General features: G+C 39.6%; 1 protein-coding gene across 4 annotated transcripts in view; it reads right to left on the reverse strand.

The window, feature by feature from the left end:
- klhdc4 (kelch domain containing 4) overlaps positions 1-15227 on the reverse strand; it is a 113927-nt gene extending 98700 nt beyond the window's left edge. For all 4 annotated transcript variants that reach the window (XR_010020305.1, XR_010020306.1, XM_063067006.1 and 1 more), the window contains exons 1-2: positions 15053-15227; positions 8823-8914 (exon numbers count right to left, since the gene is read on the reverse strand). Coding sequence is in view for 2 of the 4 variants with exons in the window: in XM_063067006.1 (XP_062923076.1) it covers positions 8823-8914; positions 15053-15151 (191 nt within the window). In the remaining 2 variants the exon portion in view is untranslated. The remainder of the gene's footprint in view (positions 1-8822; positions 8915-15052) is intronic.
- Between the last annotated feature and the right edge of the window lie 9029 nt (positions 15228-24256).

Consider the following 24256-nt stretch of genomic DNA (forward strand, 5'->3'; position numbering starts at 1 on the left):
ACCAAGGATCTTACATGGTCCTTACTGGCTGTGTGGTGGAAAAGGCACAACAGCGCCTCTTTTACCTCAGATGGTTGAAGAAGTTTGGTATGGGCCCCCAAATCCTAAGAACTTTCTACAGGGGCACAATTGAGAGCATCCTGACTGGCTGCATCACTGCCTGGTATGGGAACGGTACTTCCCTTAATCACAGGACTCTGCAGAGAGTGGTGCAGACAGCCCAGCACATCTGTAGATGTGAACTTCCCACTATTCAGGATATTTACACAGACAGATGTGTAAAAAGAGCCCGAAGGATCATTGGGGACTTGAGTCACCCCAACCACAAACTGTTCCAGCTGCTACCGTCCGCAAAACAATACCACAGCATAAAAGCCAGGACCAACAAGCACCGGTACAGCTTCTTCCACCAGTCCATTAGACTGATTAATTCATGCTGATACAATTGTATTTCTATGTTATATTGACTGTCCTGTTGTATATACTATTTATTACAAATTACTGTAAATTGCACATTGTACTTTTAGACAGAGATGTAAAGATCTTTACTTATGTATATGAAGGATATAAATCAATTCAATTTAAAAGTCAGTGTGGAATTTTAATTATTCCCTTCCACTAGAACTGGTTGGTTTCTTCATATTTATATGTCATATTTATTACACCTTTGCCAATATTTCACTTTCCTGAGTTTCATAAATTTCAACATCAGCTTTACCACTATGATGCTTTAAAAAAATATTGAACTTGATTTTCAACCAACCAGGCCAAGATTTTCCCAAAGCAAAGTTGAGGTCTGTTGATCTTTGTCTCAACAACCAGATCACAAGTGGTACATTAAAAGTCAATGCACAAGTTGCCCAATGTTACAAAGCACTTGCAACTTGTGGACTTTTCCCTTCGCACTTTCTTTAAATGGGTTTAATTGCTGAGCCATTCAAAAATAAACTCTTTCCAGAATATATGCTAGCCTTGATTGAGAGAGCTTGAAGAACAAGAGCTAAATCCTTCCAACTTCTTTTTTCTAATATTGTTCCTTTTTCAGTTTTGAACATCTCACTATGGGAAAGATGTCAACAATTTTCACAAGGAGATTAAATTGACAGGATGGAACTCACTAGCAAGGATCAAGTAGCTAGGGCTCTTTTGTCTGGAAACAAAATAGAAGGGAAAAGAAACAACACATAAGCCTTTAAAACAGTGAAAGTATTTGGAAATGTAAAGTTCTCTCTATTTGGTAAAGTTTGTTACAGTAAAATGGATAGTGATTGACATGATTAAATCAAAAAGGACAAAGCTGTTTACAAGCAACACACATCAAAGTTGCTGGTGAATGCAGCAGGCCAGGCAGCATCTATAGGAAGAGGCGCAGTCGACGTTTCAGGCCGAGACCCTTCGTCAGGACTAGCTGTTTACAAATAAAGTATGAAGATGTTGAAACACTATATTATAGGGAGTAACTATAACATATTGCAGTAGATGCATTTAACAAGAGGCATGATATCTATTGCAAGAACAGAAGATACAAGAATTTTGATAGAAAAATAACATGAGACTGCACAGTTTAAACATCAGCAGAGATCAGTCAGGCCAAATGGTGCATTTCATTTCTTTACATTTTTTGCACTCTTTAATAGTTCTGAATAATTTGGTATAGTTACTATACTCACTCTTCAATGACTTACCATGTAGGAGCATAAATTGAAAATTATATGGAACAGAAGAATAAATTACATAAACATTTATTTGGCCATGAGATTCTGTACATTAGCAGAATGTAAGACCATTATATTTTGTTAAAGGAGATCTTTAAAATTAATAAAGTGTTGATGAATCCCGAGGAAGAATGGAACAAAGTAAATGTCTTTTCAGAAAAGCAGAGCAAACAAAATGAGTCAAATAGTCTACTCCTATGCTCAAAAGATTTTATGACCTTATATTTCTCAACATGAATGTAAATGCATTGTAAGCATTTCTCAGTGCTAGTCTTCCCCTATAATAGTCACAGCAAGTTCTGAAACAAGACCAGCTTTTTTGTCACTATTTTCTTTTTTTTAAAATTTTATTTCTATTTGGATAAGGAATTCACAATTATCATGTACTTTTTTCACACATATAACCTTTTCCATTTTTTTATATGTATAAAACTACAATTATTTATACATTTTTAAGTACACATTGAGATGATATAAAAGGAAAATAAACATTTAAATAGATAATTATGTACTTTGGTAAATCTAACCTATTAGGCTAAGTAATGAAATTAGTTGTTAAGAAAAATGGTAATAATAGTTTCCATACAACCCTTCTGGACCATTTCCACTGGTCCAAAATGTTGCATACAAGCCTATATACCAACCATTGTAGGTGTTTATATCCCAATTTGTTCGTGCTTGTTCCTGCCCGCAGACATAATTATCCAATCCCTATGTACTTATTTACTTAATTTTTTCATTTTTTTTATCCCTTTCCCAAATCTTTCCCTTTACTTGTGTTAATTCTCTATTTTCCAAAAAAAAACAAACATTTAGACTAGGGGTGCTTACGTTAGCAATATTACTGTGTTGATGAGAAGAGCAATATAAATCATTAGGAGAGTCATCTAAAGTCTGCTCGCATTGGGGTTATATATTCAATCCATTTATTCCAGATTTGATAAAATGTTTCTTTTTGAGTTCTCAGGGAGTAAGTCAACTTTTCCATTTTAAATATTTCCAAGATAATTTCGTACCAATCTTCTAATGTAGGTGGTATTGGATTTAGCCATTTTCTAGTGATTGATTTCTTACTTGCCACTAAGAGGGCCTGCAGCAACTTTATATCTTCCTTCTGTTCAACAAACAATACATGCCCCAAATAGAGCATCTCAAAGTTCAGAGGTATCTGGGACCTAAGTACCTTAACTAATGTTCTATGAATACCTTCCCAAAATAGACTTAATTTAGGGCAATCCCAGAAAATATGAAAATGATTTGCCTCCTTGGAGCCGCACCTTCTCCAACACATCACATTTGTATCTTTATATTTTTCCTGATATGGGGTCTTGAAGTATCTTATAATGTTTTTCCAACAATGTTCTCTCCAAGTCAAAGAATTAGTCGAGGACCATTGAAAGCTGCAGATTTTCCCCCAAGCCTCCTCTGAAAGTACCAACTCCGCTTCTTTCTCCCACTTCTCTTTAATATACAGTGTATTTACATTTTTAGCATGGGAGAGTGCATTATATAGGCGAGAAACTGATTTACTAGGTATTGAACTGCAAGCCGAATTCAGAATCTTGAAAAACTCTAATTCTACTGTTGATAGGTCTGTATATCTACAACTCTGGTTAACATAGTTTCGTATTTGAAGGTACCTAAAAAAGTCATTATGTTCTAGGCCATGTTTGTCCTGCAGGATTTGGAAACTTTGTAATACTCTTTTATCTATAAATGAGAGGTAGGTTGTAAGACCTTTCTTTATCCATAGCTCAAATCTTTTATCTCCTCTGTTGGGGAGGAATTCGGTATCATATGCACACCATCTAAAGAGTTTTAACATGTTATTAATTCCACATGAATTAACCACCTTCTGCCATACTTTTAATGTAAGATTTATCCAAGCATTATTAAATTTTTCCAACTGGGCCATCAATCCTTTATCAGCTATTGAGGCCTGAAGAGGAAAACTGTCAACTAATCCAAATTCTATTTCCTTCCATCTAGCCTTATATTCCCTGTTACACCAATATAACAGAGGGGTTATCTGTGAGGCATAAAAATAATTTCTCAGGCAAGGAAGAACCATACCTCCTCCTTCCTTCCCTAACTGTAAGGTGTTATATCGAATTCTAGGTTTCCTTCCTTGCCAAATGAAGCGGGAAATCCATTTGTCCCATTCCCTGAATTGATTATCATCCACCTCCACTGGTAAAGTACGGAAAAGATATAATAACCGAGGAAGAATATTCATTTTTATAGTATTTATCCTTGAATTTAAACTTAAAAAGGGGATAAGATTCCACCTATGCATATCTGCTTTTATCTCTGAGATTAATGGCCCATAATTTACCTGTGACAGTGTTGAAAGATCCTTCGGCAGGGTTATTCCTAAATATTTTAATGATTTAGCTTCCCACTTAAGATCATATGTATCCTGCAATTTTTTGGATGGTGTATAATTTAGGGACATAACCTGCGTTTTCTTTACATTTATTTTATAACCTGATATTTTCCCAAAGTCATCCAACAGTGTAAACAATCCTATAAATGATTTTTCTGGTTCACTCAGATAGACCAAAACATCATCTGCGAATAACGCCACTTTCTGTTCAATCCCTGCCACCTTGATACCTTTTACGATTTCGCTCTGTCTTATTAGTTGGGCAAGTGGTTCAATATATAGCGCAAAAAGGAGAGGAGAAATTGGGCATCCCTGTCTAGTGCCTCTCTCTAAAATGAAGGAGTCAGAGAGGTCCCCATTTATCTTAATTCGAGCTGTAGGGCTGTCATATAGAGTCTGAATTACTTTAATAAACCTTTCTTGAAAGCCGAATCTTCCTAACACTCTGTATAGGAATGCCCAACTAACCGAATCAAAAGCTTTCTCAGCGTCCAATCCTACTACCATTGTCTCTGTCTCGTTCTTATTAACCTGTTCTAATATGTGCAGAGTTCTTCTTATGTTGTCCTGTGTTTGTCTTTGTTGAATAAATCCAGTCTGGTCTAAATGGATTAGGCCAGGTAAAAGCTTTTCCAATCTGCGCGCTAATATAGATGTAAATAGTTTGTAATCTAAATTAAGAACACTAATTGGCCGATAATTGCCACATTCTAGTTTATCTTTACCCTCTTTAGGAATAACTGAAATAATCGCTTCTCTCCAGGAAGGTGGAGTTTCTCCTCTCTGCAAGATCCAATTAAAGGTGTTAAGTAGTAATGGGGCTAACTGTGTCTTCAGGGACTTGTACCACTCTGAGGTAAACCCATCAGAACCCGGGGACTTTCCAGCCTTTAACCTAGAGATGGCCACGTTCAGTTCTTTGACAGTTACTGGTTCTAATAAACTTTCATTTTGTAAATCTGTAAGTTTAGGTAGATCTAAAAAATTCAATACACTGTCTATATAGGGCTCATTGGGGGCCCGGGGTTGGGAGTACAGCTCTCGATAATATGTTTCAAAACTCTCTTGAATTTTCCCTATTGTACTTTCCACAAGCCTTGTCTTTGGATTCTTTATTTTATGAATTGTATTGTCTGCTTGTTGTTTTCGTAATTTATATGCTAATAATCTAGCTGATTTACCTCCTACTTCATAATTCTTTTGTCTCAGGTAAAGAAAATTTCTTTGAGTTTCCAACGTATAAATATCATCAATTTCACTTTGCAATTTCCTAATTTCCTGTTTTCGATTTGAATTACTTTTGTTGCTATCTACAACTTGAAGTTGTTTTAATTTTCCTTGAAGGTCTGCTAATTTTTGTGCATTGATTTTTTTCATGTGAGTAGTAATGGAAATAATTTTCCCTCTCAGTACAGCTTTCAATGTATCCCATAAAATCACTGGTGATGTTTCTCCCGTGTCATTAAGGTCTAGATATTCTTTGATTTCTCCCCTTAATCTCTCCATTACTTTCCGGTTATCGAGTGTTATGTACCCTGTAACTGGGTTGCCAAACCAGCAGAAATGGATCACTCAGTTGGAGTCTGGAGTACTAGAACTAAGAAAGTTTTATTAAAGAAACAAGCAACACAGTAATAGAAAGGATAATAAATGCAACAGTTCAGCGATGATAAACACACATGTGCACAGAATTAAGATAACAGCATCAATCAAGCTCTATCGTTGTCTAGGGGTAAATGACCAAATTTCAAAGTGACTCAAAGTTCAGTCCAGTTTAGTAGTTCAGTTCGCAGTAATCGTTGCCATGGCAATGGACAACGTGGGGGAAGAGAGAGAGAGAACAGGAACAACTGATCATTCAGACACGGCTTCACTCACAGACCGACGATATGGCTCACAAGCAGCTTTTGGGCAGGTCCTTGGTGATGTCACCCGAGGTCACCGACTGTGACCCCTCCTCCAGATGCGGTCGATCCTCTGCAGTGAACCCGGCACCCAGGCAAGGGCGGACACACACCGGGTTCCCGCTGATCATACCTTTCCACCCTGGCCGTTGTCTAGTACTTCCCACCGACTCGTGAGAGGCGTACCGCTTCCAGGGTCTCGTTACCTCGGGTGGCGTGTGTGTCGCCTTAGCGAACCGGTCCCTTTTTATCCCCCTGCTGGGGTATCGCCTGTCCATCACTTCAAACAGTTCAGGGTTCAAAGGGGGAGCCGCTCCAGACAGCTCTCTCTCCCACGTCCCTTCATTACACATCTCCAGACGCTGCTCCATTGTTCCTTATCTCTCCTTCCCCTGAGGGCAGGTGGCAGACCACTTGCTGATGTCACTGATGCTAACCTAGGCCAGCAAACATCTTAATTTTATGTGTATTCTCGTCACATGAGTATATGTGAGTTTAGCCTCCATAGTGTTTTCCTCATTTTCCTTTCCAGGATTAGGGACATAGAGACTGGGCTATGATCCGACAGATCAATTGTTGCAATATTACAGTTTTTTATCCTGAGTCTATCTGTATTAAAGATAAAGAAATAGTCTATCCTTGAATAGGCTGAATGTGGGAAAGAGTAATATGTATAATCTTTACTAGTAGGGTGTAATTCCCTCCAGACATCTATAATTCCCAACTCCTCCATCAATGAATTCACTTTCCGAGTCAGAGGTTTATTCTGAGTAACTATTCTTGAAGAATCTAATATAGGATTTAATCTAATATTAAAATCCCCTCCACAAATTACTACCCCTCGAGAACTGACCATTAGGTCAAAAATGTGTCTATAAAATGACCATTCACTACCTGGAGGAGCATAAACATTCAGCAATGTTATTTCTGTACCTTCGATTCTTCCTGTGATTTTTACAAACTGTCCTTCTTTGTCTCTAGTCTCTGAAATATGTTCATAATTAAGAGTACTTGATATTAAAGTAGCTACCCCCCTTTTGTGACTCAATTTATATGATGAATAAAATATATGCTTAAAGCCCATTCTTTTTAATTTTCCATGTTCAGATTGGCTCATATGTGTTTCCTGGAGGAAAGCTATTTGTGCCCTCTCTTTTTTCAATTTAGACATAATCTTATTTCCTTTAATTGGATTCAAAACCCCATTAACATTATAGGAAATTATTTTTACCAATTCAGTTTGCATTTTTCTCTAGTAGAAAAAAAGCACTCTCCTTTTCTAACCAAACAGTAAGCAATCCCGTCTCAACAGTAAACCAAGACATATAACCACACCCTAGATATTTCTGAACGTATAACATTTGAAAATTTTTCCCAACTTCCCACAGTGAGGCCTGAGCACCGACCCGCCTCAGTTCAGAGGGATAACCTCTATCTTCACCGTGTTAGAGGGCCCTCAGCAGTTTGAATAATCATAGAGAATTTTCTCCTATTTATGTCTCGACCATATTGCTATCATTCAAGTTATTCCGCCTAGTTTATTTTCAGTTACCAGATTTCATTTTACTTTTAAGTCCGATTTACTCTTTTCAGTCATTTCTCTTAATTAATCTGTATTCTCTGTACATTCGCGTCTGAATATTTGCAGCTTTTCCTTGTAGTTTGACACTCTGGTTCGAGTGGAGCGTCCTCGCCCCACTAACTGCCACGACTTCTGCCGAATCCTCTCCAGTAGCGACTCCGGTTGGGTGATAACTTTAATAGGTAGTCCCCGGTCCGCCAGGTCCAACGTTGCCTCCTCCACCGTAGCGCAAGTTTTTGTCCCTTCGTCGTAAAAGACTCTCAGCCGAGCTGGATACAGGGTCTGGAATCTGATGTTGTTTTCCTTCAGGACTCTCCGTGTTTCCGTATATTCCTTCCGTCTGGCAAGAATCCCCGGTGCGTAGTCGTGGTCTAAACTGATTTTGCAGTTGTTCCACATGAAACCTTTCTTTTGCCATGCTCTTTTAAGCACCTCTTACTTCGTTCTGTAACTGAGAAATCTGATCAGAATCGATCTGGGCTGGGCGCCTGCCGGAGGCTGTGGTGCCAACGTGCGGTGAGCCCTTTCTATCTGTAGGTCTTTTGCGGCCGGTATATCAAGGTTCTCTCTAAGCAGCTTCTCCACAAAGGGAATCATCAATCCGGGTTTACCTTCGGTTCCTTCGGGAACTCCGTAGATCCTCACATTTTCCCTTCTCGAGCGGCCTTCTTGATCTATTAGCTTCCACTGGAGCTGGTCTTGTAGCTTCAGCATTTCTGCTATCACTTCCTCGGCGTTTTGTAGCTTCTCTTCAATTCCAACAATCCTCGCTTCGGCTTCATCTATCCGCGAGTTAGTTTTTACTATTTCTCCTTTAATATCTTCCAGCTGTTTGCTGTTATCTTGTCGGAACTCGCGAATCTCTCCGAGAATCAAAGACAGGGTCACCGATTCCCCCTCATTATCTCCGTCCTGGCTTGCCGTGGGGGAGCTAGGCCCGTCGCCTTGCTGCATCTCTTTATGTTTATCAGCCTTCGAAGCGGACTTTTTATTCTTGTTCTTAGACATCATCCTTGCCCCTTTTATTAATATAGTTATGCAACATTAAGTATTTGTCTAAATTCGATTTTGGGGCAGTTTACCTTCTTTTTTGTCGAGAGACCTTTTCCTTACACTGCCATTCCCTTGATGACCCGAAAGTCCCCCCTTTTGTCCCTATTTTCAGAACAGTCACAAAGGTGAAATCAAAGAATGGACAATCAAAAAGCAATAACTTGCCTATTTGCTTTACCTACCGTGGTGAAGGAAAAGAACATGCCACCTCCGTTACTTGAGTCTTCTTTGCATCAAGTTGCTTGAATTCAGCTATTAATGTTTCTAAATCCTCCTAAGTATGAGAAACAGAATTTATTTAACAAAACCATTTTAAAGGCCTTCAAACATAACTGGCAATATGATTAAATACAAAAAAAAGCATAAAAACAAAGAAGCAATAAAGTTAAATACATACATAGTTAACTTAAAGATTTCCTTTTTACTAAGGCAGTCTAGCACTATTTATTATATCGCTTCTAGGCCTCCATAGTACCTTCACCAAGAGATAGCACTGTCAACCTATCAGAAATTATAGAATTCTTAGATTCCCAAGTCAGAAACTTATGAGTTCAAATACCACTACAAGATTAAGTTATATTGGTAGCCTGCATATCTGACTGAGATGAGCCATAGTAAATCCAGATCCCACCTGTTCTTTCAGGCAGCAATTCCCTGGCATCCTAGCTCATGAACACCACTCAAGCAATGTCATTTAAGCAAATTTTAAAATAACTGTCTCTGTTGTTATCAACTGAACTCCACTGTGATTAAAATGCAGAATATAAGCAATACACTAATTTTAATCAATCTGGAAATCAAAAGCAACAAAAACTGTTTTATACCATGCCTGCTGCATTTTATATGCTGGAAATACTTAACAGGTCAAACAGCACATGAAGAGTGAATCATTAGTTTTGATAAGTAGAGAGGAATGACAAATGATAAGGGAAAAAAGAAAAGTCTATGATAGAATGGAATGCAAGTGAGACTAAATAACGAAGGGACAATGAAGCAAAGCATTGGTTTAACTGTCAATAACAGAATCATTACTAACACCTTCTTCCTGATAAATAAGGGGCCAATGCATATAACAGTTAAATTCAATGTTCCATCTGGAAGTAGTGAAGTCTCTCATTGAAAGTTGAGCAGGGGTCACAGATATGTTCAAACTATCCAGTATTAAAGTCATTGCTGTCACTACATCCTGAAAACTATGCCTAATGTCATGCATGCTCCTAACCTCTCTCTCAAAGCTGTCTTGCTCCAAAGTTCCATCAAGACCTTTTCTTTATTCTCACTGCAATTTGTGTCTTTTTTAAAGACTGCCAACTCCAACAGTTCATGAATTCCAATATCCCTCATGAACTCTCCCCTAAATTGATTTTCAATTTCCCCAGTTCCAGCATACCATACTTTCACAGATTCTTCCAACCTTCTCCTCCCTCTTCTCAAACAATGACTCATCAGCAGAAGCATCAGTCTCATGCCTATACATCTTCATCTGAATGAATTAAATGAAACTAGACTCTTCTTTTGCAGCCTCTATACTCTTTACCTCGGCAAAGAATCTTTACCCAGAGTGCAGACTTATCCTTGTATCTCCAGTATTCCTGATCTGCACAGACCGCTACTTACGACCTCTCAACTTCTCCGGATCTATTCACTGGTTATTGACAATGGGACATTGATTGCATTTATTTTTCCACTCACTCACTCTACCCTACTGCCTTCTGAACCTACAGCACTCAGCTCACTAAAACCAATCGCTGACAAACATGGTATGGTCGTAGTCTAGAGAAATGACGTCTATCTCACAGAAGCCAAACATCAGCTCTAAGACACATCTCTAACCACCTTATATTCCAAACAGTCATTATATAATGATTATTCCCTCCAACACATCATTGTCCGCAACATCTGCCATCTTCAACGGGACCCTACCACTAAACATGTCTTTACCTCCTGCCTACTCTCTGCTTTCCACAGGGATCGGCCTCTCTGTGATTCCCTTGTCCATTTGTCCCTCCCCCCTATTCTCGCTTCTCGCACTTATCCCTGCAAGCAGTAGAAATGTTACACCTGCCCATTCACCTCCTCGCTCACCTCCATTCAGTGCCCTAAACAGTTCTTCCAGGTGAGGCAACACCTAATCTGCAAATTGGTTAGGTCGTATCCTGTATTCGATGCCCCTGATGCGGCCTCCTCTACATCGTGGGACTGCTTTGTCCAGCATCTCCGCTCTGTCTGCAAAAAGCAGGATTTCCCCAATAGCCTATCATTTTAATTCATATCCCAAATTCCCATTCTGATCTGTTGATCCATGGCTTCCTCTTCTGGCACAATGAGGCCACTCTCAGGTTGGACGAGCAACACCTCATATTCCATTCTGGTACCCTCCCACCTGATGGCATGAATATCAATTTCTCCAACCTCCAGTAACATTTCCTCACATCTCCTCTTCTTCAATACCCGACTCTGGTTTCTTATCCTCACCAGCCTGTCACCTTCCCCAGTGCCTCTCCTTCCCTTTCTCCCATGGTCTACTCTCCTCTCTTATCAAACTCCTTCTCCTCCACCCCTTTACTTTTTCCACCCATCACCTCTCAGCTTCTTACTTCTTCACCTTCCCCCACACACCTAAAACCTTGCAACTTGTCCTCCTTCCCCTCCTTCCACCTTTTTATTTTGACATCTTCCTTTCCAGTTCTGATGAAGGGCCTCATCCTGAAACATCTGACTGTTTATTCATCTCCATAGATGCTCCTGACCTGCTGGGTTCCTCCAGCATTTTGTGCATGATGCCCTGGATTTCCAGCATCTACAGAATCTTGTGGAGACTTTCCATCCATAGCCTCTATCTCTGTAGTGTACCCGTCTCCATGGCTTATTTTTATCTCTATGCAAAATATACTAGCAGGATTGGCCAGGCAGGCAGACACATCTCAGCCTTTTCTTGCTCCACTTGATTTGCTTCAATCATCCAACCTACTCTCTCCTTTCTCTCATGGTTCAGTCCCTTTCCACTAACATCTGTGATCATTCAGAAGCCTTGTTACCAGTTCCTTGGTCTCACCAACTCATCTTTAAAATGGCTACACAATCCTTCTGCTTCCATCCACATCAAGGTCTGAGAGCTCTCCTTAAACAGACCCCACCTGAACTTCTCTTTCAATTCCTCTTTCTGCACCCATCTTGACTTCTACAACTTACCCCAATGGTAACCCTAGCCTTGCCACATCACAGACATACCTTTTTCACTATACATGCTCATCAAGTTAAAACTAAATTGTTTTCCCTCTTTCCCAGTTCTGAAGATGTTTCTCTTGCCAGTGATACAGCCCGTTTCTTGGCACTTTGTTTTTATTTCAGAAACTACCACAGAGTTTCACTGAAGTACTGCAGATCAAAGACAAGGAGCCTGTCTGTATGTATACAAATGTGACACATTCAGTTTTCTTGCCTGGGAAACTACAGTGCATTTTACAACACCAAAGGAGGTTGCAGACTGATAGAATTCACAGAAACAAATCCATTTCTTCCTTTTGAGAATTATACTGGAGAGTTGGTCTCCTCTATAATTTATCAAAAATCACTTAACTCTAACAAGAGTTGTTGAGGGAGATGAGGGAGGGGGGAGTGGGGTGAGGAGCAACATTGTAATATTGTTCCTAAGTGATCATTTGCATGAGGATTTGCTTAAACATACAGTTTAAAGAGGATCTAAATGATAAGTATAATTTAAATGATAGACCAACTCAATAATTTAACTTACTTGAGGTGAAAAACACAAGAATAGCAGGTCATGAGAGGAGAGGTACAAGGCATTTTCTTCACATTGTCACTCCAATAGTTTCCATATCCCATTAAAGCATTACTCTTGATTTTGAGATGCTCACCACACAAAGCACTATTTGCCAAGTTTCTGATTATTAAAATTCTTACTGAGTACCACTGCAGCATTGAGAACTACCTTCAGCTTGCAACAGCTTAATAATTTCTGACAAACATATTCAATTATAATTACAAAATACAATAATTTGTTCCCTTGTGACTGTTCCACCATCAAGTATGATCATGGCTGACATTTTACAAGCATGTCACTTTGCTCTCTGATTCCAGAATGCTGCAGGCTTTCAACTAGATTGCCTACCCTTGTAAAACTGAGAGAAAAGGCTCAATCTGTTTAATCTCTCATCCTATGACAAGTTCACCAACTCAGGGATCAATCTGGGGAAACTTTGCTACCATCCCATTTATCATGAGTTCATCGTTTTAACAGACATTTAAGAGAAGTTTGGATAGGTACATGGATGGTAGGGGTAAGGAGAGCTATGGTCCCAGTACAGGTCGGTGGGAGAAGGCAGTTTAAATGGTTCAGCATAGACTAGATGGGCCAAAGACCCTGTTTCTGTGCTGTACTTTTCTATGAGTCTTTTCTTCCGAGTGGGGAGAACAGACCTGAACACGGTATATCCCAGATGCAGTCTCACCTGAGCTATTAAGAGTAAGGTGTTGATATTCTTGCACTTGCATCATCTTTGAGAAATGGCTGAGATCATATTACCTGCATTCCTAGAAGTCCAATCTGCAGGAACAGCTCGAAAAAATATGGAATTATGCTTAATCTGGCCATGTTACTTACTGAAAATTGTCATCCATGAAGACAGACAACCTATTTGTTCCATTTCTCTACCATTTCTTTATTTCCCACAACAAAATGTTGACCACAATCTGTAACTTCAGTTAATCTTTTCCTTCATATACACCTACACAAGGTCTTAATGTGTTTGTCTCCTGTGAGCCTACTCTTATTATTTTACATCCCATTACCTTTCTTTTCAAAATTTTCCCAATCCTGTGGCCTGCTGCTTTTTAAACTATATAATTATACAAGTTTTCCTATAATCTAATAACTCTTACATTGTTAGCCACAGTTGATCACTTTTACTACTGTTTTCTTCGGTTCAAAAAGTGATACTTATTATTTGCAATTCCGATGGTAAAACAGCATACACAGGTAACAACCTACAATGACAAAGCCTCTTATCTTTCCCAAATATAGTTAAAGATTAAAGGATTCGCTTTATTTATTACATGTACATGGAAACATGAAAACATACAGTGAAATGTGTCATTTTCCATCAATGACCAACGCATTCTGAGGACCGTGCTGGGGGCAAGTGTCACCATTCTTCCAGTGCCAACATAGCAAACCCACAACTCACTAATTGTACATTTTTGGAATGTGGGAGGAAACCCACAGTCATGGAGAGAACTCGCAAGCTCCTTACAAACAGTAGCAGGATTCAAACACAAGACCATAAGACGTAGAAGCAGAATTAGGCTGTTCAGCCCATCGAGTCTACTCTGCAAATTCCATCATGGCTGATCCTGGATCCCACTCAACACCATACAACTGCCTTTTCGCCATAAACATTGATGCCCTAACTGATCAAGAAACATCAACTGGTGTTGTAAAGCCATTGCACCAATCCCAATGCTACTATGCTGTCCCCCTCCCCCCAGTAATTCCATTACAAAAGGTGCAATTTGAATGACAAATTAAATCTCTCCAAAAAAATCAAATTATGTCACTGGAAGAACTAACACCAAGTCAATCCCTAAAGAACTTATATAAAATATTCAATAACATTCAGTGTTTTCAATTGGTATTGAGGTCAACCCAGATTCAATTCCATCAGACAAGTAGCACCGAAATGGATCTTTTAACCAGCCATGTTAATTCCAGCAAATGCCCATCTACCAGTCCATCGTTTTGCATGTCTTGGTTATCCAAGTGTTTACGTAAGTCTTATTAAGTCTTAAGTACCCATCTCCACACCTTAAGTTAGTATTTTCCAAATTCTTACCGCCTTATAATTGGGGGGAAAAAACCCTCCTTAGAACATCAATGTATCTCTGACCCTTGGTCTCTAATTTTTTTAAAGACACCTTGAGAACAGGAGGACGCTTCCTATTATCTACCCTATATGTGCCCCTTTTAATACTCTTTAGATATTGACCTCAGATTCTATGTGTAAACACTAGCATATTCCTTGGACATTCTTGATCCAAAGGCAGATTCGGCTGCAGGGAAGGAAAACAGTAATCGCAATTTTCATCCATTTTTAAAATATATGAAAAAGACAGTACTGGAAATATATGCGAACATTCAAGTGCAAACTCCTTTAAGACTATCCTCGCAGACCACTACACTAATTATGAAGAAATCCTATCGCCCACCAAAAAGGATCTGGAAACACAAACCATTCTCTTCTTTCATTGGAATCAGAACTCGAAAGGGGGGGGAGAAAAAGAAAAAAAAATAACGTTCTTTGCAACTACAGCCCACCACAACTGAAGCCTCACAGTACGAGGCCTCAAACCAGGGATTGTATCTCTCCACAGTTATTCCTCGAGTTTCCCTCACCTCCTCTTTCTTCGACCGTTTGGAGATCTTTTTCTCCATTTTAATCGCGTTTTTTTCAACTCCCTTTCCTTTCTTGTCCTTTTTACTTTTTTTGCCCATGGTCCCTTCCTTCCTAATCTATCCCTCAGTGCCAGCCGCTCACAACACACGTTGAAGCTCCCGCAACACACATACACATCCGGGTTAAACGTTATCACTACTGGCGACACCAAACAGTGCGCAGGTCAGAGAGCACATTGTAAAATGCAACCTCCCGCATCAGCTTGAATTTGTAATAAATCCGAGAACCGAGGAACATACCGGTCATGCGCACACATGCCCTGCTGCGGCTTCGGCCCGCGCTGCCTCGGCCGCCGCATTCTCCAGCAGCGCCACCCATCGACGGGCGGCTTCCTGGCATGTAGGGCATCTGAGGCCCAGAAGCTGCTAGAAATACTTGGGGAGGTCAGGTCGGGTTAGAGGGCAGATTTCAGGTCGATGACCTTCCTTCAGACCTAGAAATGTGAGAAGTCAAACGTGTTTTAAGTCGAGAGACGGTTGGACAAAGAAGAATGCCCACAAAATGATGAATATGGCACGGATGGTGTTGATGCCATCACTGCAGGGTGTAGGGAAAGATGAGGGTAAGTAATTAATTACAGGCCAGCCAGCGTCCAATTCAATTTTAATTAATTTGTTGTTCACTTCTGGTGTATGCCATTTGCTTATCTCTTATTAGCTTTCACATTAGAAATCTCAAGGCTACTCAGTCCTGTGTCACTTTCATCAGTATGTAATTTTTCATCAATAGCACTCTAGATTAATGTTCTTTTTAGAACTAAGTCTTGACTTTTTTAGCTTTTTCTCTTCCCTGTATTTTTGTCTGCCTGACATGCTCTTTGTATGTGTCCTACCTGCTTGCATTTTCTGTAAGTTTCACCTTTAAATCTGCATTGGTCTGGTGTATGTGAGCCCCTGCTACAATAACACGATTTGTTTGGGCAGGCTGGTTTCTGTTTAAATGTCGCAATTTTGTTAACACTCACTTTTGTTCCTCTCTGTAACTCAATTGTGTCGTTGTCTGCTGTTTCCATTGATAGAGCGATTTGAATTACTTTTTTAAAATGTGAGTTGTGGTTCAGTTAGGAGCCTTTTTTGAATGCTTTCTTCTAGGATTCCACAAACTAAACAATCTCTCTGTACATCATTAAGCTCAACATCAGTAAGACTAAGGAAATGGTGATGGACTTTAGGAAGACTAAACCTGCATTGCTCTCTGTTACTGTATGGGATGAGGACCTACAAGTACCTGGCAGTGCACCTGGATGATAGATTTGAGTGGAGCACCAACACAGAGGCTGCATACAAGAAGGGCCAAAGTCACTCTACTTCCTGAAGAGACTGGGGTCTTTTGGAGTATGCAGGCCTCTGCTTCATATCTTCTACCAGTCTGTTGTCGCCAGTACATTCTATGCGGTGTTCAGCTGGGGCAATGGCATCAACACAGGTGATGCCAACAGGCTCAATAAACTTATTAGAAAGGCTGGCTGTGTTATAGAAATCAAACTGGACATACTGGAGGCTGTGGTAGAGCACAAGACCCTGCAGAAAATCTTAGCAATTCTGGACAATGTTTCTCACCCTCTGCATGCCACCTTGGCTGAATAGAGGAGCACTTTTACTAACAGACTAAGACAACTGTGCTGCTCCAAAGAGCACTATGTAAGGCCATTCTTACCTTCGGCCATTAGGCTCTATGATGAGGCAACCTATAGTTGGGGAAGTGAAGACCCCCTCCTGTTAGACTGTATGTGGTAACTTATTTTTTATTCTTTCTACTTCTCTTCTAATATTTATATCTGTGCACTTGTAATGCTACTGTGGCACTGTAATTTCCTTTGGGATGAATAATGTATCTATCTATCTATCACTGAATTGCTCGTACAATTACTTCAATTCAGCCATGTAAACTGAAATGCACTCCCCTTCCTTTTGATTCCGCTTATGAAACCTCTAGTGTTCTGTAATTAGTGGTGGTTTTGGTTCTAAATGCATTACGTTTACAGATCCCCAAAGCTTATTTTAGTTAGTTTGGCAGGAGCAGTTAAACTTCTAAGAAAACTGTATGTTTTTCACCTATTGCATTCAGCAACACTCATTGGCTATTCAATTTGCTTCAAACTACTCAATTCATTCAGTATACATCATCCAGCTATCTGTTGTACAATTCAACACATCTACTTTTCAAATGTAGCCAGCCATTTCTTCTTTTTTGTCTGTATTATTGGTTATTATCACCTGATACTCACTGTTTATGAATCCATGGCTATACTCATTTTCTGTCTTTTCTTAAAACTCTAATGTCTGTCTCTCCCCTTCAAAAGAAAAATGTGCTGCGCTTCAACAGGTAGGGATTCATCATGGGTTCATTTTAAATTTCCTCATTATCACTGTTATGTTTTGTAATTCCAGGAACTAATCAAAAGAAAAACACAGGCGTGACGATATTTGCTTACTCAGTTTCTCTTTTCCTTTTTTATATTGAGGCGCTCACATATCATGTTGTGGCATAGTGACATATGTCATTCATACACTTCTTGCATATATTGTAACTCATAATGAATTATGTAAACAAACAAAGTTTAATCAAACAATATACTTAAAATGATGAAAAAATCTGTAGATGCTGGAAATCTAAGCAACAAACACAAAATGCTGGAGGAACTCAGCATCTATGGAAAAGAGTATACAGTCAACATTTTGGGCCGAGACCCTTCATCAGGACTCACCCTTTTCTTAAGACACTCTTTTCCATAGATTCTCCCTGGCCTGCAAAGTTCCTCCAGCATTTTGTGTGTGTTGCCAGTATATTTATGCTATTATGGAAATATTAAATATACTACAATTGGTGGGTTTAACTATGGCATCTGAGCTGTGCCTAGCCACATACTCATGAATGTAGAGAGAGTACAGCAGTGGGATAAGTATACATCCTCTCTTGCACCATAAATTCTGACTACAGTATCTCCTATGCCTCTCATAATTTTATATACTTTCATTAGGTTGCCCCTCAGCATCTGACAGTCCAGAGAAATGATCCAAGTTTGTCCAGCCACTCTTCATAGCTAATATCTTAGTGAAGCTCTTCTGCACCAAAGTCTCCAATTCTTCCTGTAACATGGTGACCAGAATTCTAGCAATGCTCCAAATATGACCGAATCAAAGTTTTAAATATCTGCAACATGATTTCCTGACTTCTTCTGTATCCTCTGAACACCTTCCTTATCACCCCATCAATTTGTGTTGTATCTTTCAAGGAGGTTACAGAGGTCTCTGCATATTAATATGCCTACAATCATGCCATATTCTATGTACATTCTCCTTAACCTGATTTTCTATAGTCAACACTTCACATACTTGTCTGGTTTGAACACCATCTGCCGTTTCTCTGTTCAAAACTCCAACTGATTTATATCTTGCTGTGTCCATCTTCCTATTACCCCTGGCAACACACAAACAAAATCAAATCGTTTTCCTTTTTTTAAAAATTTTATTTTTATTTGGATAAGGTATTCACAAGTAATACACAAACTTTTTTTTCACATATATAACCTTTTCCATTTTTATGTGAGTAAATCTTCATCAATTTGTACATTCACAAGTGCACATTGAGATAATATAGAAAATAATTAGGCACTCTAATAGATGTGTATGTGCAATTGTAATTCCACTCTATTAAACTAAAGAATGATAGTTGTTATAAAAAATAGTAATAATGGTGGTTGAATACTAATTTCCATGTATCTCTTCTGGTCCATTTCTTTCTGGTCCAAAATTTCCCCATATCTTTTCTTTACTTGTGTTAATTCCACATTTTCCAAAAAAAAAGAACAGTAAACATTCGAGCCAAGGGTGCTTACGTTAACACTATTACTATGTTGGTGAGACAAACAGTATAAACCATTCAGAGAGTCATCTAAAGTCTGCTCGCTCTGGGGTTATAAATTCAATCCATTTATTTCAAATTTGATAAAAAATTTTCTTTTCAATTCTCAGAGTGCGTCATCTTTTCCATTTTAAATATTTCCAAAATGATTTCATGCCAATCTTCTAATGTAGGTCAAATAGTTTTCAATGAACTTTCTTATCTGTCAGTCCGCACACTAAGCAGTGCAATGCACTGGATCCAAAAAGATCAGAAAATTTCACCTTTTTGTTATTTTCTTAAGCCTCATCACACAATCCCCAGCCATTTCCTCTAGTTTGTGGTTGCACATGTGGTTTTCATGACCTGAAAAATCTCTGAAGGCATCTCTTTAAGATCTTCTCTATGTATGCCTTGTGATGTTTGTGTGACAGCTTGAATGTGGTCCATGGTTGTAGTAAACTCACCAATATTTCATATCACAAATAAGACCAAATCTGCAGATGCTGGAAATCAAAGTAATGCACACAAAATGCTAGAGGAACTCAGCAGGCCAGGCAGCATCTATGGAAAGGAGTAAACAGTCAACGTTTCAGGCTGAGTCACTTCGTTAGGACAATATTTCATGTGTTTCTGGTCCTACCACCAACAACATTCTATTCATTCCACATATGAGGCAAGTGACGTAAGACCATTTGTGTATCTCAAACTCACTAACATAACCACCACATGCACTGCCTGCTGTCAGGGACCCTTTATTCTTACATTGGATTGCTCCCTCAAATGTCAAAGTTACAGTATGGCTCTATTTATTGCAAAGATCAGTAGAATATCTGTTATTGAAGACCGTAAACGTTTAACTTGCTGCTAGTGTCTAATACAACAAGATTTCAAAGTTACACCAAAGGATTTACTCAATTCTTAAAAATACACATGATTATATACACCGAACACCTAAAAGATAGTTATTGCTGTATGTTGTAAATGCACACAAGTTGCAGTTAGTGTTATGTCCCACTGAACAAATCAAAATAATGCCTTCAATGTATGTTGTTGCTAAAATTTGTTACGTAAATTTAATTATATAACATTGAGAATGTATGTGTTTAGGAGTAATTCCTAGGCAGGAAATAAGTCACTTAAAGTTTCTTAGTGATTATCTTAGAAAGGCCATTGAGAAATGAAGGGACATAAAATTTTCTGTACAAAATAAAACACAAATATATTTATTCGTTTCTCTATATTTACAGACTACATCTTGCCATTATGAGAATTTGTAGCTAATGCATGAAATGACTGTATCATTTCATGTTTTCCTCAGGGAGGTGCTGTAAGCCAGGTTACTCTATTCAAAGCACACTCAACATCAAATTCCCTACAAGTCATGCATAAGACATGAGCTTATTTATAGTTTGAACATCTTTCCATATAATGTTACTAATTTTTTTTTGCTTAGATATTTAACAGAGAGTGATGCGTTAAAAATAATGAGTTTTATTCCATCATTTATTAAAAATCTAAAAGATAGAATGATTATAGAAAATTATAATTTCATAAAACTAACAAGATGATTGAAACTGGTTGATCAAGTCAGATTAAAAAATGCTTAACTTGCCTTTTCCTGCTATGAACTTACAATGCCCTGAACAACTTTCACAATACAATATAATTTTTCAAAATGATCTTTCTTACACTGTTTACCACTTTATATTTTATTTAGATGACAGAAAATAATGAGAGTGCTGATGCCTTGTGAATTTAGATCACATAAGCTAAAACAGACACCTCCACACTTTAGTGGTCCTAAACCCTTTGGAAGTTTTCCCTCCCCCACCTCCCTCTCCCTCCCCCCACTTTATGTAACACACATCAAAGTTGCTGGTGAATGCAGCAGGCCAGGCAGCATCTCTAGGAAGAGGTACAGTCGACGTTTCAGGCCGAGACCCTTATAGATCCCCACTTTATATAATTGTTTTTTTCCAGTAGTCTTGTCTCTTTGATTACACCTGTTATAATACCATAGAGCTATGGTTATCATCATGAGTGAATTCTATGTTTTTTTTCCAAAGAACGGACAAAATTGCTTAAGGGTGTCTGTAAAAACAGAACCCGTTTATTACCTAAGGACAGCCTGTAATCAGATTTTTAAAATGCAGATGCTGACAATCTAAAACAGTAAATGCCAGAAACATACTGCATGTTAAGCAACATCTGTGGAGAGAGAAACTGAATTAATATTTCAGGACAATGACTCTTCACAACTACTGGTCTAGAACATGAGGACAGAACTGCAGTTAGCATGATGCTGTTACAGCTTGGGACATTCTGGAGTTCTGAGATAATTCTGCACTGTTCTGTGAGGACTCTCTGTACGTCCTCCCCATGGAATGTGTGGGTCTTCATGTGGTCCTCCAGTTGAAAGTGGGTCTCAGAGGGCTATATTGCTAAATAAATAAATAAATATGCTGGCTTCAGAACTAGATCATTTTGAAGATATTTTCAAACTCCTCATCGTGTAAAGGATGGAATAAGTGTGAAACTCTTATCTGCAAATCACTGTTAATACCAGCTCAATTAATCGTTTTTAAATTGTGGTTGGTTGAATTTTATTCACCAAGCAAATATGGAGGTAATATCAGATAGCACTGAAATTTGTAGAAACCATAGAACCATAGAAACATTACAGCACAGAAACAGGCCTTTTGGCCCTTCTTGGCTGTGCCGAACCATTTTTCCGCCTCGTCCCACTGACCTGCACCTGGACCATATCCCTCCATTCACCTCTCATCCATGTACCTGTCCAAGTTTTTCTTAAATGTTAAAAGTGAGCCTGCATTTACCACTTCATCTGGCAGCTCATTCCACACTCTCACCACTCTCTGTGTGAAGCCCCCCCCCCAATGTTCCCTTTAAACTTTTCCCCCTTCACCCTTAACCCATGTCCTCTGGTTTTTTTTCTCCCCTAGCCTCAGTGGAAAAAGCCTGCTTGCATTCACTCTATCTATACCCATCATAACTTTATATACCTCTTTCAAATTTCCCCTCATTCTTCTACGCTCCAGGGAATAAAGTCCTAACCGATTCAACCTTTCTCTGTAACTCAGTTTCTCAAGTCCCAGCAACATCCTTGTAAACCTTCTCTGCACTCTTTCAACCTTACTTATATCCTTCCTGTAATTTGGTGACCAAAACTGCACACAATACTCCAAATTCGGCCTCAACAATGTCTTATACAACCTCACCATAACATTCCAACTCCTATACTCAATACTTGGATTTATAAAGGCCAATGTACCAAAAGCTCTCTTAATGACCCTGTCTACCTGTGATGCCACTTTTAGGGAATTTTGTACCTGTGTTCACAGATCCCTCTGTTCTACTGCACTCCTCAGGGCCCTACCATTTACCTTGTATGTTCTACCTTGGTTTGTCTTTCCAAAGTGTAATACCTCACACTTGTCTGTATTAAACTCCATCTACCATTTTTCAGCCCATTTTTCCAGCTGGTCCAAATCCCTCTGCAAGCTTTGAAAACCTTCCTCACTGTCCACTACTCCTCCAATCTTTGTATCATCAGCAAATTTGCTGATCTAATTTACCACATTATCATCCAGATCATTAATATAGATGACAAATAACAATGGACCCAGTACTGATCCCTGTGGCACACCACTAGTCACAGGCCTCCACTCAGAGAAGCAATCCTCCAGTACCACTATCTGGCTTCTCCCATTGAGCCAATGTCTAATCCAGTTTACTACCTCTCCATGTATACCTTGCGACTGAATCTTCCTAACTAACCTCCCATGCGGGACCTTGTCAAAGGCTTTACTGAAGTCCATATAGACAACATCCACTGCCTTCCCTACATCCACTTTCCTGGTAAACTCCTCGAAAAACTCTAATAGATTGGCCAGACATGACCTACCACGCAGAAAGCCATGTTGACTCTCCCTAATAAGTCCCTGTCTATCCAAATACTTGCAGATCCTATCTCTTAGTACTCCTTCCAATAACTTACCTACTACTGATGTCAAACTTACCGGCCTATAATTTCCCGGATTACTTTTTGAGCCTTTTTTAAACAAGGGAACAAGATGAGCTATTCACCAATCCTTCGGCACTTCACTCGTGGATACCGACATTTTAAATATATCTGCCAGGGCCCCTGCAATTTCAACACTAGTCTCCTTCAGGGTCCAAGGGAATACCCTGTCAGGTCCTGGGGATTTATCTACTCCGATTTGCCTCAAGTTAGCAAGCACCTTCTCCTCTTCAATTTGTATAGGTTCCATGACCTCACTACTTGTTTGCCTTATTTCTAGTATGTCTCCCAGTGGAGGTTGGTTGTAGGGGATTCGTAGCCTGTTCTTTAGTTAGAGCCTTCAGCATTTTGGGCATCGAGGGAGAGAGGAAGAGGAGAGCCATCCGCAGTACCACTGATGCGGCAGAGAGGGCCTCAAGATGGCTGTGGCTCAAAAGAGGGGAGCCATGGAGTCATAAGTAGTTAGCCATCTGGACACAAGCTGGGGTCTGATCAGCCCCGGCTGGGTCACCTGGAGGAGGTTGTATGATGTTGAAAGGCCCGAAACACCCGATGATTCCAGGAACATCACTGAAGATGTGTCCAGAAGCATCAATAGATGTATGTACACAGCTTACACCCTGAGTTAATCAGTGACAATCAGGAAAGCCTGGGTGACAACAGCGAAAAGAGTGGTGACAGCCCGGAGAGATGGCAACCAGGGCAGAACGGGCTGGCAACCCAATCTGCGTCCTCTGAGAGGAGGACCCCCACAAAAGCTACAAAGAATCTAAGGAAAAGATACCCCCAGGGGTGCCCAAGGGGGGGGGGAGAGAGGATGAGCAGCCCAGTCGGATGGACACAACGACATCAGACCCAGGCAATGAACAAACGACGATGGGGAAGCAGTGTGCATGTGGCAAAATCTGCAAGAACGATCGCGGCTTGAAGATCCACCAAGCAAGGATGAAGTGTTTGGCGGGAGCAGGAGCAGCACAACGCGCAGGTGTCCAACCTGGTGAGACGAAGGGGGGGGGGCAGGCCCGGAGTCACCCCATAGTGCCCGGAACCTCCAAGTGTTGCAAACTAATCCCTCGAACATGAAGTCTAACAGGAGGCGGATCAAATGGCCTGCAGCTAACATGACTTCACTGTGGAAGCAGTTTGATGAAGATGTTAACCAAATTCTGGAGGCAACGGCAAAGGGAGGGGTTGATAGGAAGCTGCAAGCCATGACAACAATTATTGTTAGTATGTCTCCCAGTGGAGGTTGGTT

The sequence above is a fragment of the Mobula hypostoma genome, chromosome 14 (assembly GCF_963921235.1).
Source record: "Mobula hypostoma chromosome 14, sMobHyp1.1, whole genome shotgun sequence".
NCBI classification, from domain to species: domain Eukaryota; kingdom Metazoa; phylum Chordata; class Chondrichthyes; order Myliobatiformes; family Myliobatidae; genus Mobula; species Mobula hypostoma.